At 43.3% G+C, this 15,463-nt stretch overlaps 1 protein-coding gene across 4 annotated transcripts; it reads left to right on the top strand.

Moving 5' to 3' along the window:
* The first annotated feature begins 911 nt into the window (after positions 1–911).
* dnmt1 (DNA (cytosine-5-)-methyltransferase 1) lies at positions 912–15,032 on the top strand. Of its 4 annotated transcripts, none has more exons than XM_018754813.2 (35): positions 912–1,153; positions 1,918–1,960; positions 2,321–2,428; positions 2,818–3,052; positions 3,541–3,613; positions 3,696–3,786; positions 3,867–3,907; positions 3,994–4,048; positions 4,179–4,262; positions 5,283–5,392; positions 5,490–5,608; positions 5,903–5,995; positions 6,076–6,227; positions 6,309–6,496; positions 7,000–7,014; positions 7,399–7,579; positions 7,806–7,903; positions 8,181–8,337; positions 8,676–8,791; positions 8,910–9,111; positions 9,216–9,349; positions 10,827–11,009; positions 11,205–11,429; positions 11,663–11,855; positions 12,017–12,107; positions 12,210–12,341; positions 12,429–12,711; positions 12,824–12,965; positions 13,100–13,266; positions 13,574–13,751; positions 13,853–14,048; positions 14,136–14,299; positions 14,416–14,532; positions 14,652–14,751; positions 14,838–15,032. In XM_018754813.2, exons 1-35 carry the CDS (start codon positions 1,107–1,109, stop codon positions 14,873–14,875), a joined length of 4,551 nt encoding a protein of 1,516 aa, XP_018610329.1. In that variant the 5' UTR covers positions 912–1,106; the 3' UTR covers positions 14,876–15,032. The 4 variants fall into 4 exon arrangements, with proteins under 4 accessions (XP_018610329.1, XP_018610330.1, XP_018610331.1 ...); XM_018754814.2 differs by having other exon boundaries at positions 10,833–11,009; XM_018754815.2 differs by lacking the exon at positions 7,000–7,014.
* The last annotated feature ends 431 nt before the right edge of the window (positions 15,033–15,463 follow it).

The raw sequence follows: 15,463 nt of genomic DNA on the forward strand, positions 1-15,463 counted from the left end.
TTCAACTTATGACACAAGTTGTGTAAAAGATGTGATACAACGTGGGAGAGGGACGGCACCTAGGCTAAACCTTTATGAAGCCGGTTATCGTAAATGACTATTTCAATCTCGCGCTTTCACCGAGCCAAGTTTCCGTACTTCCCTGGCCGCGCGCTGTGCACCTTGAAATGTCGCGCGGTGCTTCGCACACTGTTACTATTGGTCAGCAGAGCCGTGCACGGGAACACCCGGTCCGTGCCAGTGAAAGAGCGAATGGGGGGGGTGCGTAAAATGCCTTATTAATTAATCTGTCCGCAAGATAATTTAAACAGAAATCGAAATATTCAACACATTTGCCGTACACAAAGCTCCCTGGTGCATGTGCCTGTATTGGTCTGGAGTCTAAAGCGCCTTCCATTATTTCCCAAAAAAACAAATAAACCAACCCCCTTCATGGCTATTTTCCTGTGGCCAAACTCAGAATATATTTCCATAAAAAGGGTTTTTACGAAAACAGTCACATCCTGTAGCAGGAAAACGGGGTTTAAATTAGTCCTTCGGAACACTGTTCCTAAACAAATAGATACACTTCCATCTGTTTTCGTCCGTGGTTGGTACAAATTAAACGATGCATTTGGCAAAAGTATACTCCCCTGTTTTTAGGTTTGACTTGGTGGATCCCAGCATAGGCTACCAAGATCAATCCATAATAATACAAAGGGGTGGAATTAAAAAATCCATCCGTGTAATAACAGTGGTATGAATGAATTTTGGGTGGCAAAAAATAATTATTTAATGACAAAAAGTTATGTTTCATTCGAATGTCGTCCGAATTATCATAACTGCACAGCTAAAAGGCAGCTAAAATAACCTGTTTGACAGCGGCACACCCTATATTGTGCGGTGGTGGTACAGTCCGATGTACCCTGGTTTCCGCGCGAAAACACGGCCCGCGCGCCGTAGCAGCATATAGAATCCATAAGAAGACAGGCTGTTGCCGTGCTATTTCCGAGAGACTTGTTTTTAAAATACATTATTAATTTTAGCCATTATTATTTCTTCTTCGTTTTCCTTTTTCTTTTAATCACCTCAAGCGCTCATTTTAACTGGAGAAATTCAAAGTTGAAATGCCAGCCAACACCTTCGTGTCTCTGCCAGAGGACGTCAGGAAGCGGTGGGTTTTCCCAGCATAACTGTTAGCCTGAGCTTCAGCGTTGGCTGCATCCGCCCGTTCCCCGCACTTTGCCCTCCCTCCTGTCATTATTTCTTTTTTTTCCCCCCCATTAATCCTCACTCTCCTCGCGTCACTCGGCTTTTTGTGCTGGTCGCCCGGGTTTCTATCTGAGTGTCTCCCGAGTCCTGTCACTGGCCGTTGTGTGTCTTTGTCGCTCTGCTCAGGTAGCTAGCTCATTAGCTAGCCTGCTAGCTGCGCGGATTTGGCGCCAAACGGGCTGGTTTGGATTTTCTGCCCGTGTGGATGCGTGCTGCGGGTTTGTACGCGCCAATCCTACTCGCCGTAGGCAACTCGACGTTTGTCGCTTTAGTAAAATTTCCGTCATCTAATTCCCTATCGGTGTATGTATTTTCCTGAATTATGGGTTCGAACTGTCATCCATCTCATCTGATCTGGGGCTTATTATTATTTTATTTTCCCGTCTTGCTTGTTGTGGTGATTCCTGGATTGACTCTTAATTTTTTTTTTTCCCCCCCCCATCTTTTTGATTTCATATTTGTGGTAACTAACATCTGGGATGTTGCTCACCAGTTTCATCATAACACGTTTGTCAGGTTTTTTTTTTTTTTTTTTTGGTACCCAACTTTGATTCTCCGATGACATTTCCCCACATTTCAAATTTGTCTTCATCATGACTTAAAGCACCAAATTATGTTAGTTTATTTACAAATCTTAAACTGAATGTGCTGCTCCTTGTTTCACAGGCTTCAGGTGCTTGACGGGGATGGAGATGCTCTCTCCGATGAGGTGAACTTGTCTTCTGTTTTTTTTTATTTTAACAATTATCTTTTGTCCAATGTAATTTATATTTATTTATTTAACAGATGCTTATCTCCAGGATCGATACAAAAGTACATTACACCAACAGAAGGAGAGATCTGGATGCAGACACATGATTTTTGAGTAACTTGCAGCACACATGTTTAGTTGCTAAGTATGGGGAAAGTTATGATGAAGGTGCGTAAATTAATCTGCAGCACCTAATCAGAATTCATATTACCTGTCAGGTAGTAGGCGCTATAAAACACAAACTTGGTTTCTTGCCCTTTTGGCCTAGGATTGATTTGTTTCCATGTAGTTACTTTCAAACTCTGGCTCCCTTCTCAGGAACTCCTGAAGGAGAAGCTAAGTCTGGTGCAGGAGTTCCTTTGTGCTGAAGCCCAGGACCAGCTTACCAGCCTGGAAACAAAGATGAAGAATGATGAACTCTCCATGGTGAGCTGCTTGACATCAGATGCCATCCACCTTTGGTTCACAAAATCACTTACCTGACCTTAAAGTATATGGATTTCTACAGCAAAATTTGGACTTCAGGGATATGTGGTTGTTTTTTTTTTTTGTTTATGAAGTAACTTCTTGATGTGCAATGGCTTTTATGTTAAATAATTTTATAGTTGTTGCCTTCCTGGCTGGGTTTGTTCTTGCCTGAATGATGTCTAGATTCAGAGTTACATTAATGTATGTGAATATGCTTAGTTTGTTAGTTGTTAAGGGGCAGTGAATTCAGTGTTTCCTGTACTCCTTCTCTCCTGTACTTGGTGGCAGTTGTACTTGTAATTGATACTTTACGTGTGCTTGTAATATTTTTCTCCACCCCCATTCAGGAGGGATATCTGACCAAGGTAAAAGCACTGCTGGGCAAGGAATTGTGTGGAAGCAGTTCCAGTGATGATGGCAAGATCAATGGGTGCACCAATGGATTTGCTGAGAACTGTTCACATGAGGAAAACGGCATGGAGGAGATGGCTATGGAGACGGAGGAAGAACGCAGTTCTCTAAAGTCCCCCACTGCTCCCAAAATGAGAGGTCGGAGGAGCAAAGCTGATACGGAGCCCAAGAGTGAGTGAGCAAAGGCCATGGAGTTTCTCCTATAAACTGCAGTATTCAGTAAATAGTGAACTTTCCTCTTAGCACATCACAAGTATACTGTACAGTGCAGGTTGATGTGTATGTTTTACTTATGAGTGACTTTAAGAAATGCTGTTAAATTCAGCTTTGTTGGGTTTCATTTCATGCTTAATAGCAGTTGAAACCTTGGACATTAAAGAATTATCAGTGGCATGATTACTTGCACACTGAAGCTTTTTCTGTGTTTCTTTAAAAAGCTTGAAGAATCTGAGATGTACATATATACAAACATAAAAAAGGTTACCTGACCTAGTTTGTACTACATAATTACAGTAAATAAAAACTAAGTTCAAGACTGACTTTAGTTTGTTAGAATTAAGAGCATATTATACTTAATTGTCTTCAGTGTATTTGATAAGTGGTGGTAAATTTGTGCCATACTGCTTGGTGGATAAAATGAAATGAACAATTTCTTCCAGAATCATCAGCCAGTTCTAGAGTGACGAGAAACTCCGGAAAACAGCCCACAATCATATCAATGTTTTCTAAAGTGTGAGTTGATTTCCTTGTTATAGCACATATCAAAGGTATGTGGGTTGTCTTATGTGTGTGCTAAGTCAATTTGTCTTCATAGCTCCAGCAAACGCAAGTCTGAAGAGGTAAATGGTGAAGATGTTAATGGAGAAGTTGCTGAGAGGAGTGAGGAGGGTGATACAGAGGAGGAGGTAAGCATTGCATATCCACAGCCGGCCTTAATTCTGTCACTTGGCCAGATGATGACTTTTTTTTTGAATTCCCTGTATAGGCACGGGAAGAGAAAAGGCTAAAGGTGGAATTCGATGGAAAGTAAGACATTCTGTATCTTGCATCATTCAGATTTATTGGGAATCTGAAAAATGCTCTTTTTCATTTTCCCTTGTCTCTTTCCTTAGAATGTCCATTGACAACACTACAACTGATAAGACTAAGGCTGCTGCTTTGGTTAAGGTCTGGCCTAATGGTGTTTGGTAGCTTTATCTTCTTCTGTGCTAAAATGAAACTTTCTGTCACCACCCTGTCCCTTCTAATGGATTTTTTTTGGGGGGGGGGGGGGTGTGGTTATTTTTCCCTGATTTAGACTCCACCCCCTAAATGTCCCGACTGCCGGCAGTATCTGGATGACCCAGACCTCAAGTTTTTTCAAGGAGACCCTGATGATGCAGTAAGGCATTGTTTCTCAGGGCTTCTAACTTGACCAGATGTATGCTCAGTTGTTAAATCCTTACTTTACCTTGTTTGTGCTGCTGTATTAAATACACTTTATGTCGACCTACATTAGGTTACACTATCGCTCATTTCTACAATTATTGCACAAAAAACATTTTTGCAACATCTCCTATACAATTGGTTTACATTTCTATTTATTAGACTGAACCTATCACTGCACTTTTCCTGAAGTGTTTTTAATTTTATAGTTTTGTGAATTTGCTGTCATTGTCTAGTTTTTACTACTAGTATTTTAGCATTGTATTAGTACTATTCATATTGTAACAATAGTTAGTAACTACGTACAGTACTGTCCAAAAGTTTTAGGGACTTGGGGAAAAAGCTGTAAAGGGAGAATGCGTCAAAAAATAATGCTAATATTAATAAGCTTCCTACGAAGCTTAGTAACGTCCATCGTCAACAACCGTTTGGCACGGCGGGCTTCACCGGGTCTCACTCTCTGATGGGTCTGGGGTTCGAGTCCTGGTTGGGGTGCCTTGCAATGAATTGGCATCCAGTCCTGGGAGTGTCCCCCTCCCCTTCCAGCCTTGCGCCCTGTGTTGCTGGGATAGGCTCTGGTTTGCCACGACCCCACTTGGAATAAGTGGTTTCAGACTGTGTGTGTGTACTTTCTTTCTTTAACGACATGCAAAACTCTTATTTTAATACTGTAACTTTTTGCAAAAGGAATGCTTTGAAATCTAAAGTATGCTCTTTCCCATTGACACTAATGCAGAAGACATTAGATAACAATCTAAAACAAATTTTTGTGAAACATCTAAGTGCTGAAGACTTTTGCACAGTAGTGTATAGTATTTATATAGTATAGTAGTATTACTCGCATTGTAGCATTATGAGTAACAACATATGTTGTCCTGTATGTTCACACAGTGGTCCAGGAGAAATGGTATTTTACTCCTGTGTATGTTGTAAACCTATTATGGGAATGATAGTAAAGTTGTCTTTGACTTTGCAGCTGGATGAGCCAGAGATGCTGACAGATGAACGTTTGTCACTGTTTGATTCAAATGAAGATGGGTTTGAGAGTTATGAGGACCTTCCCCAACATAAGATTACAAACTTCAGGTGTTCCTCTTGACAAATACTTGATCTCAGCATACTGATTTTTGACTAAATAAAGTGCTTGTTAGGCTGGCAGATTAAGTCAGGTTCTGTGTTGTAGTGTCTATGACAAGCGAGGACACTTGTGTCCCTTTGACTCTGGGTTGATTGAGAAGAATGTGGAGTTGTACTTCAGCTGTGCTGTCAAGCCCATCTATGATGACAACCCATGCTTGGATGGTCAGTTCACTTCTGTGCTAAGTATAATATATATTTTATCATTTGTAGTTAATTTGTGAGATGCTGTAGACATTCCTGTTTAGTAAATGTTTCATGTTCTGACGTTTACCAGTTTTATTATACTTGAACTAAAAATCTTCAGTTATTGTGACATTTGTTTGGAGGACTGGATTTAGTCATAGTCATATTTTGTTCAAGTGGCAAATTCTGTGCCTTAATTCTTTTTCTCTGTTGGATCTAAGCTGTAAATATGTCTGCTCAACTATAGATGCTGCTATTGTTTCTCTTTCCAAGGTGGTGTTCCTGCGAAGAAACTAGGCCCAATTAATGCCTGGTGGATCACAGGTTTCGATGGAGGAGAGAAGGCTCTCATTGGATTCACTACAGGTAACTTCTGCCTCCTAGTGGTTCTGTGTTTGTGTTGGTGGTGAGCCTCTTACAACCATATTCACTGAATTGACTTGTAGCTTTTGCGGACTACATTCTGATGGACCCCAGTGAGGAGTATGGGCCCATCTTTGCCCTCATGCAGGAGAAGATCTATATGAGCAAGATTGTAGTGGAGTTCCTGCAGAAGAACCCTGATGCAACCTATGAAGATCTACTGAATAAAATTGAGGTGAGGATGCCCTTTTCACTGTTTTCCCACACTAGCTGACTCATCTTCTCTGACTGCTGCTCTTTCTTTGTCCTGCTGTAGACCACAGTGCCTCCAGCTGGGCTGAACTTCAATCGCTTCACAGAGGACACGCTGCTGCGACATGCCCAGTTTGTTGTTGAGCAGGTGGAAAGCTATGATGAGGCAGGGGATTCAGATGAGCAGCCCATCATTGTCACCCCCTGCATGAGGGATCTCATCAAGTTGGCTGGGGTCACACTAGGCAAGAGGTAATTTTGTGTGTGTGTGTGTGTGTGTGTGTGTGTGTGTGTGTGTGTGTTTCTCCCCCAGCCCCTCCCCTCAAGCACTATAATGTATGACAGCAGGGCTCTTTGCCACAAAACAGATGCCAACATTTAAAGTATAAAATCAAGTGGCATAGTTACAGAAGTTTCCAACACTGATTTTGACACCCTTCCTCTCCAGACAAGTTGCTTGTCTGCCTGTCCAGCCAACGCTGTCATACCCCTCTTAAAATAATGTTTGGGGAAGTGTTTGATCTGCCTCCACTCCCTTTGCTCCATCCCAGTGATTGCTTTTGTGTTAAATTGTACCCAATGTCTGCTGGCACATGGGTTTGTGCCAGATGCTTCTTTTTTTTTTTTTTTTTTTTTTTTTTTTATTCAATAAATGATAAATTCCTGCTTTAAAGGGTAGGCAAGGGAGTGGTCCTGTTGCTTGCACCCAGTTTTCCTCATGTCTCTAACACTCCTCTAACGTTCCCCCAATGCAGCATGCTGTTGTACTGGTAGGTATGATCTGGTTGGAATGTTACCCCCACCCCTCTTTGTGCATGCTGCTTTTCCTTTTATACCTGTGAATGGTTGGGGAGCCTGTATTCAGAACCCTGACACATTCTGGCTGTGTAACAGTATCCGAAGCTTAGGCAGCTAGTTCTTCAGTTGCATTTGTTAAAATTACCCTTTTTTTGTATGACACATGTTTGTGTGCACTGCAGTATTTGGTTCCATCCTGCATGGGTCCATTGCTGTGTGTTCATTCTCATCTGTAATTGGGGTGTGGACAGGGTTTTAAGATGGCATTTACAGGGCTGGTGAAATTGCCACCAGTTCAGTGCACGTTCAGTTATGTACATGTGTTGAATGCCTTTCTTCCCCCCCCCCCCCTGCAGGCGAGCAGCAAGAAGACAAGCCATACGACACCCAACCAAGATTGAGAAGGACAGCAAGGGTCCCACAAAGGCCACCACCACAAAGCTGGTTTACCAGATTTTTGATACTTTCTTCTCTGACCAGATTGACCAGAATGACAAGGAAGGTGGGGTGAAGCGACAGCGCTGTGGTGTTTGTGAGGTAAGTTGTGTTGGTCGTATCCAAGTACCATTTCATGAAGTGCTGCTGATACAGATAAGATTAGAGGTAGAATTTTTTTGGTGGGGGGGGGGAGGAGTGGGAACTGAAATTCTTCTGTAATTGTAAAGAAGGGTTCTCAATTTCCAAACAGTTTGTTATATTTTTTCACTCCCAGTTCACTGATATTTTAAGTGTACTTTGGAGTGTTAATCTTCCTTGTCCTCAGGTGTGCCAGGCTCCCGACTGTGGAAAGTGCACGGCCTGTAAGGACATGATCAAGTTTGGGGGTACTGGTCGTAGTAAACAGGCCTGTCAGAAAAGGAGGTGAGACTTTTGGGGAGTGGCTGAATCTGCATTTTCAGCTCTAGAATGCAGCATTTTTTCTTGCTACTACATTTTCAGAATATGGAGTACACCTAATGTGCCCAGTCGTAACTTAAAAATAAAGAAATGTTTTCCTGTGATTTTGACTTATGAAATTTCACCCAGCCCCAGTAGGGCTTCACTTGTAGCTGTGAAAGATGTAGGCTTGGGGATAGATGTGTGTCACTTGGATGCGGATGCAATCATTGTTATTAAGTATCCTGTGTTTTGTCGTCAGATGCCCAAATTTGGCGGTGAAAGAAGCAGAGGATGATGAGAACATGGAGGAAGAAGATGTACTTTCCTTGCTGAAGGCCTCGTCTAAAAAAATGTCTGAAGCCAAGAAAAAGAAGCAGAGTCAGAGCAAATTGTCCTGGTTGGATGAGCCTGTCCAGGTACAGCCCTTCTGACTTCACAGAAGCCAAGTGAATTGTCTTTATGGCAAACCTTATGATTTTACACACACACACACACACACACACACACGGTCTGAAACCGCTTGTCCCGAGGGCGGGGAGCGGCGAACCGGAGCCTAACCTGGCAACACAGGGCGCAAGGCTAGAGGGGGAGGGGACACACCCAGGATGGGACACCAGTCTGTCAGAAGACACCCCAAGCAGGACTTGAACCCCAGACCCACCAGAGAACAGGACCTGACCAAACCTGCTGTGCCACCATGCCCCCCTACCTTATGGTTTATTTTTTTCTTTATTTTGTTCTTTCAATGCTTCAGAGAGAAGGGAAAAAGGAGTACCACATGAAAGTGTGTATTGACAACCAGATTCTGGAAGTGGGAGATTATGTATCTGTTAGCCCAGATGACCCCTCACATCCTCTCTACCTGGCCAGGTAAGTGTCCTTTTCAGTTTATTGTGGAACCGCAACCTGTGGTCAATTGTGAAACCTCCAAAAGTTATAGTTGCCATGATTGATGCGCTGCAGTGAAAGATGCGCCTTTGGCCCGTAGGATCACAGCACTATGGGAGGATAACAATGGGAAGATGTTCCATGCTCACTGGTTCTGCCGTGGTACAGACACAGTGCTGGGGGAGTCATCAGACCCCCTGGAGCTGTTCCTGGTGGATGAGTGTGAGGACATGCAGCTTAGCTATGTGAAGGACAAAGTCAATGTTTTATACAAGGCCCCGTCTAACAACTGGTTTATGGAGGTAAGATGTATGTTGTGAAATATCACTTGCTGCAGACACCTTGAATTACTCAGTGGGGTGGAAGTATATCTTACTTCAGTACTAAAACGTCTCTTTATTTTCAGGGTGGAATGGATGACGAAATGAAAGTGATCGAGGATGATGGAAAGAGCTTTTTTTACCAGCTGTGGTACGATAGTGAGTTTGCTCGTTTTGAGACACCGCCTAAGGTGACATCTTCTGAAGACTACAAGTTTAAGTGAGTTACAGGGAAAAATTGCACTTTTTTGGGTATGCTTGTTATTGATTTTCCGTAGAATATTTATTGCTGTAGTCTATAGCAGGTGTTGGTACAGACAGGTCAAAGTGAAATTGTATTGGCTGATTGAACATTGCTGGATGCAACTAACAAGTACACTATCAAGCTTGGTAATTTTATTTTGTTGATAGTTTGATGTCTGTACAATGGAATTGTACACTGATCAGTCTTCAACCCATCTAATTCCATTTACAGCATTATAACTTGAATATGGGTCCGTGTACATTGCCTTCATTCATTTTCTGATTTCATACTGAAAGCAGAAAAATTAGGGGAGAAACAGCCTTTGTTTCTGAGCATACAGAAAAAAAGACCTAATTTTCTCTTTTCGTTTAATCGTACAAAGTAGAAATCAAAGTCTCCCAATACAAAATATGATGAATGCCCTAAAGTGCACAATGTTTCCAGTTTAACAAGTAGCCTAACCTAGAACGGGTGACACGGTGGCACAGCAAGTACCGTTGCTATCGCACAGCACCTGGGTAATGTGAGAGGATGTGGGTTTCATCTCTGCTTAGTCTGTGTCGAGTTTCCATGTTCTCCCTGTGTCTGCGTGGGTTTCCTCTGGGTGCTCCGGTTAGCTCCCACAGTCCAAAGACATGCTGTTAAGGTTCACCAGTAGTGTGTGAGTGACAGAGAGTGTGTTCCATTGATGTATGGATGAGTGACCGATCCATTGTAAGTAGTGTATCTAGCAGTGTAAGTCACCTTGGTGAATAAGGTGTGTGGGCTGATAACACTCCATAGAGTTCATTGGAAGTCGCTTTGAAGAAGAGCATCTGCTAAATAAATGTAACCTAGAACTTCACGGTGCTTTTAATACCTGCGCTTAATTAGTAAGAAGATTGTCCTGCCAATTTTCTCAGACATGTCATCCTCCCTTACAGTTATACTCTTGCTCATTTTGAAAAGCACCTAGTGATTCATATTAACTTATGAATAACTCTGTGAAGCCAGCATGTTTGATGAAGCCACTGATGGATTATGTGCGGTTTCAATTAATTTACACCCAGGTTGTTCAAGAATACCACAAAATGAAATAACTTGAAGTGTAAAAAAAAAATAAAAAAAGCCAAGAAATAAATGAAGAATATTTTAAATATTTAACATTTTTAGCAAAAAATGGTTTTTAAACTTTATTTGTTTTTTTAAAAAAACAAATAAAGGCATCGTAATTCACATCTTGTTTTTCAATTTCGAATCGAACAAACGCAACGTACACGGACCAATATGACAGATAAATATTGACTGAACCTTAGTGGATCTGTGCTGAATGAGTATATAACAGAGTTGAGACCCAAGATTAAAGTGTAGAATTAAAACTGACATTCAGTGAACCACAACAGAAGGGCCTACAGGCTGAAATTTCTTGTAGCATGTTGCTCAGTGTGTAAACAGACCATTGCTGTGCGTGGAGTTGCAGGTTCTGTGCCAGCTGTGCCAGGATCCAGGAGCGAGAAGAGCAGGAAACTCCACGGATACTGGAGCCCATGGAGGAAGAACATGATTCGAAGATCCTGTATGGCTTGGCCTGTCTGAAAGGGGAGCAGTACCGTGTAGGAGACAGTGTCTACATGCTGCCTGAGGCTTTCTCCTTTGCGTGAGTGGGAGCTTTGTCATAAACCAAAATGGTGATAAATACCATGCAGCCTTCAAAAGTTAAGGCAAAAGTAAACTAGCAAGAGCACAGAAATATTTGTCAACTGATCCGAACCACAAGATTTGCTTTTTCATCTATGATTTTGTTGTTGTTAAAGGTTTCATAGGATCCCTGCTCTGAATTTCCTTTTCTCAGGGTGAAGGCTGCTAGTCCAGTGAAACGCTCACACAGGAAGGATGATGTGGATGAAGAGCTCTACCCTGAGTACTACAGGAAGTCTTCAGACTATATCAAAGGCTCTAACCTGGATGCACCAGAGCCTTTCCGTATTGGTCGGATCAAGGAGATTTTCTGCAATAAGCGCAGCAACGGGAAGCCCAACCAGGATGAGATAAAGCTGCGCCTCTACAAATTCTATAGGTGGGTTTGGGGTCCAAAATAAAGGTCAAATTGGAAAAGATAGACTGACTTACAGGCTATAGGCTTATGTAATCTTTGCAATGTGAAACACTGTGTAACTCTTTCTTCCAAGTATTTTAGGAACATGCCTGTTTTGGTCCAATGCATAAAAAAGAAAATAAGTCCCTCTGGTGCCTTGACAACCAAACCTACACTGTTCTGATGCCAACACCACCTCTTTCATTCTCATATAGGCCGGAGAACACCCACAAGGGTCCAAAGGCAGGGTACCACACTGATATCAACCAGCTGTACTGGAGTGATGAGGAGGTCACTGTGGACCTGGTAGATATTCAGGGACGATGTCGAGTTGAGTATGGAGAAGACCTCACTGAGAGTGTGCAGGAGTATTCTAGCTATGGTCCTGATCGCTTTTACTTCTTGGAGGTAAGAACATGTCTGTAAAACATGCCTACGGTTTCTGTGTACTTGGAGAAAGAACATTTGATTATAGGATTGGGAGATAAAAATTGGTTTGAATAGTAGAGGATTGTAAGGTTGTCTGTGTATTGTGTGACAAGAAGAATAGCATTCTGGTTTCTCTTTAGGCCTATAATGCCAAGACAAAGAGCTTTGAAGATCCACCAAACTATGCACGGTCTTCTGCTCACAAAGGGAAGGGAAAAGGCAAGGGTAAAGGTAACTATAAAAAAAAAAAAAAGCATATCCACTCTGTTTTGCTTCCACACATTCTTCTAGCATCACACATGTGAATCTAACCCCTCTAACCAACTCCTCTAGGAAAGGGCAAAGGGAAAGCAACCCCTCAGGAGCAGTTGGAACAGGAACCCCAAGACCCCAAGGTTCCCAAACTACGTACATTGGATGTGTTCTCTGGTTGTGGAGGGCTGTCTGAGGGTCTCCACCAGGCTGGTAAGTCCACAGACCCTTTATGCTGATGGCACATGGTTAGATTCTGCATGCAACATGAGACTAAACTGCTGTTTCTGTCTGGTTTAGGGATCTCTGAGACCTTATGGGCCATTGAGATGTGGGAGCCAGCTGCCCAGGCCTTCAGACTCAACAACCCTGGAGCCACTGTGTTCACAGAGGACTGCAATGTGTTGCTGAAGCTGGTCATGTCGGGTGAGAAGACCAACTCTCTGGGTCAGAAGCTTCCCCAGAAGGGGGATGTGGAGATGCTGTGTGGTGGTCCACCATGCCAAGGTTTCAGTGGAATGAACCGCTTTAACTCGCGTACTTACTCCAAGTTCAAGAATTCCCTGGTGGTCTCCTATCTCAGGTGGGTTGATTTGGTATGTAGAAGAGCATTCAGAATGATGCAACAGGGATATTGCATACACCCACTTTTGAACTACCAGAGTGCCTGAAACTAACATTTTGTGCTCTTCCAGCTACTGTGATTACTACAGACCCAAATTCTTCCTGCTGGAGAACGTGAGGAACTTTGTGTCATTCAAGCGCTCCATGGTGCTGAAGCTCACCCTCCGCTGTCTGGTGCGCATGGGCTACCAGTGTACCTTTGGGGTCCTACAGGTGAGCTGAAAGATGAGGAACTGGTTTAAATATTGAGTTAAGGGGTTGTGCAGACTTGGCTAATCAAGGCCAACAAAGCCAGGAATCTGATACTGCCAGTTCTGTTGATATCTGTCCTGTGCTGGTCCGTGCAGGCTGGGCAGTATGGTGTGGCACAAACAAGGCGCAGGGCCATCATCCTGGCAGCTGCCCCAGGGGAGAAGCTGCCCCATTACCCTGAGCCACTGCATGTGTTTGCCCCACGTGCTTGTTCCCTCAGTGTGGTGGTGGATGAGAAGAAATATGTCAGCAATGTCACACGGTAACCATCCTCTAAGGTTTTCTTAGTATGTTAACCAGTTAGTCTTTGATGGAAACCAGGTTTTTTAAAAAAAAAAAAAAAAGTGATACAAATGAAGATATTTCATTTTGTGGACAGTTGGGTTGTTTTGCTGATGAGAATACAAATGTAACTTCAGTTTTATTTTATTGATACTTTATGAGGAAATTCAGGCCTGTTGTAATAAAGCTTTCAAAGTGCTGTCACCAAAAACCTTTTTGTCCTGATGGTAGTGCATTTTTCCATCACACTTGGTTAATTTATAAAGATGTCTGTCTGTCTCTCTCAGGGGTAATGGTGGAATTTACAGGACTATCACGGTCAGGGACACCATGTCTGATTTGCCTGAGATTCAAAATGGTGCATCGGCACTGGAGATCTCTTACAATGGGGAGCCCCAGTCCTGGTTCCAGAGGCAGATCCGTGGGTCCCAATACCAGCCTATCCTGCGGGACCACATTTGTAAGGTAAGATTCAGCATCTCTGGGATTTTGAAAGGATTTCGGTAGCCTTGGCCAGCTGGGTGCAGGCATCCTGATACTTGTTGACATTTCTGTACTCTTCCCAGGACATGAGCCCTCTTGTGGCAGCCCGCATGCGCCATGTGCCTCTGGCTCCAGGTTCTGACTGGAGGGATCTGCCTAACATTGAGGTCCGCCTACGGGACGGTACCTCTACCAAGAAGCTGCGCTACACGCACTCGGACAAGAAGAATTGCCGTAGCAGCACCGGGGCTCTGAGGGGCGTCTGTGCCTGTGCTGCAGGCAAGTGGGTTTGTCTGCAGGTAGAACTGGCTGGTTTCATGTGACTAGGAACAGGTGGAGAGACACGTTTGTCTTGTGCTACTGCAGGGAAGCCATGTGACCCAGCAGACCGTCAGTTCAACACGCTGATCCCCTGGTGTCTGCCGCACACGGGAAACAGGCACAACCACTGGGCTGGGCTTTATGGCCGGCTGGAGTGGGACGGCTTCTTCAGCACCACAGTCACCAATCCTGAGCCAATGGGCAAGCAGGTAAAATCTCATCGTCCTGCTAGACTTGTAGGGGCATGTGGTACAGGTCTTTGAATGTGACTTGAGGCTCTTGAGACTCTGGGTGCTCTCCAGAACTAGTGTGTGGTGTTTTACAGGGACGTGTTCTACACCCAGAGCAGCACCGTGTCGTAAGCGTGAGGGAGTGTTCTCGCTCGCAGGGTTTCCCTGACACCTACAGGTTCTTTGGGAACATCCTGGACAAACACAGACAGGTAAATATTTATCCCCTCTTCACTTTTTCTTCTTTACCGCCTGAGCTATTTTCTGAGGTGAGCTGCTGGCACGCTGAACTAGAGCAGGCTTGACACCTGTCTTTCCACCCTCCACGCAGGTGGGGAATGCTGTGCCACCCCCTCTTGCCAAAGCCATTGGACTGGAGATTAAGAAATGTGCTTCAGAGAAGATGAAGGGGAACACTCAGATCCCCTCAGGTAACCCCTGTTCTTAATGCACCTGCTTTACTGGTATATGTGTGTGCAGCTGCAAGACTGTTCAGTCTCTTCCCTCTCTACTTTAGAGCTTGTGAAGGAGGAGAAGCTCAATATGTTGGATTAGGCTGACCATCCTGAAGCCATTTATTATCTTGAAGGTCCCCAGCATCATGTCATGGTTCCATTTTACCTCGTGGGAAGGAGGCTCATTTTTATGGACAGTCTGTGCAGTGTCATCTTGTTTTTTCTAAATGATTTTAACCATGTATTTTCAGATCCACTTGGCCCAAGTGGAATAAATTGTATGTAGTTTTTATATGTTGTAATATTTCAAATAAATCTTATCAAATTATTCAAGTTTTACACTAGCCGTGTTGTATGATTATGGCTGTGATTCTACTGAAACTTCATCTCCAATTTGTTTTAAATTGAAACTGAAATTTACAGATGCATGCATTGGTACCTTTACATTGGTACCTTTTATGTATTTAGACATTTCTCCAAAGCTACATACCTGAAGTTCCAATCTATGCAGGCATGTTATGCTTGAATAGTGCAACAACCCTTGTATGAAAACTGTACTGCCTAGACCTTCACTAATTATACTACTTAAACAGCTGGTTCACTGGTGCACAGGTGCTCATAACCACAAACCACCTGCCTATGTTGCTGACTATCCAGGCTTCCACTATAGTCACTTGTACTATTACCT

The sequence above is a fragment of the Scleropages formosus genome, chromosome 8 (assembly GCF_900964775.1).
Source record: "Scleropages formosus chromosome 8, fSclFor1.1, whole genome shotgun sequence".
Classification (NCBI taxonomy): Eukaryota; Metazoa; Chordata; class Actinopteri; order Osteoglossiformes; family Osteoglossidae; genus Scleropages; species Scleropages formosus.

Bases quoted from the DNA above. Each gene is read 5' to 3' on its own strand.
- dnmt1 (XM_018754813.2), top strand. From the start codon at position 1,107: ATGCCAGCCAACACCTTCGTGTCTCTGCCAGAGGACGTCAGGAAGCG. The intron at 12,342-12,428 runs GTAAGTCCACAG...TGTCTGGTTTAG, and splicing joins TGAGGGTCTCCACCAGGCTG to GGATCTCTGAGACCTTATGG. The intron at 13,267-13,573 runs GTAACCATCCTC...TGTCTCTCTCAG, and splicing joins TATGTCAGCAATGTCACACG to GGGTAATGGTGGAATTTACA.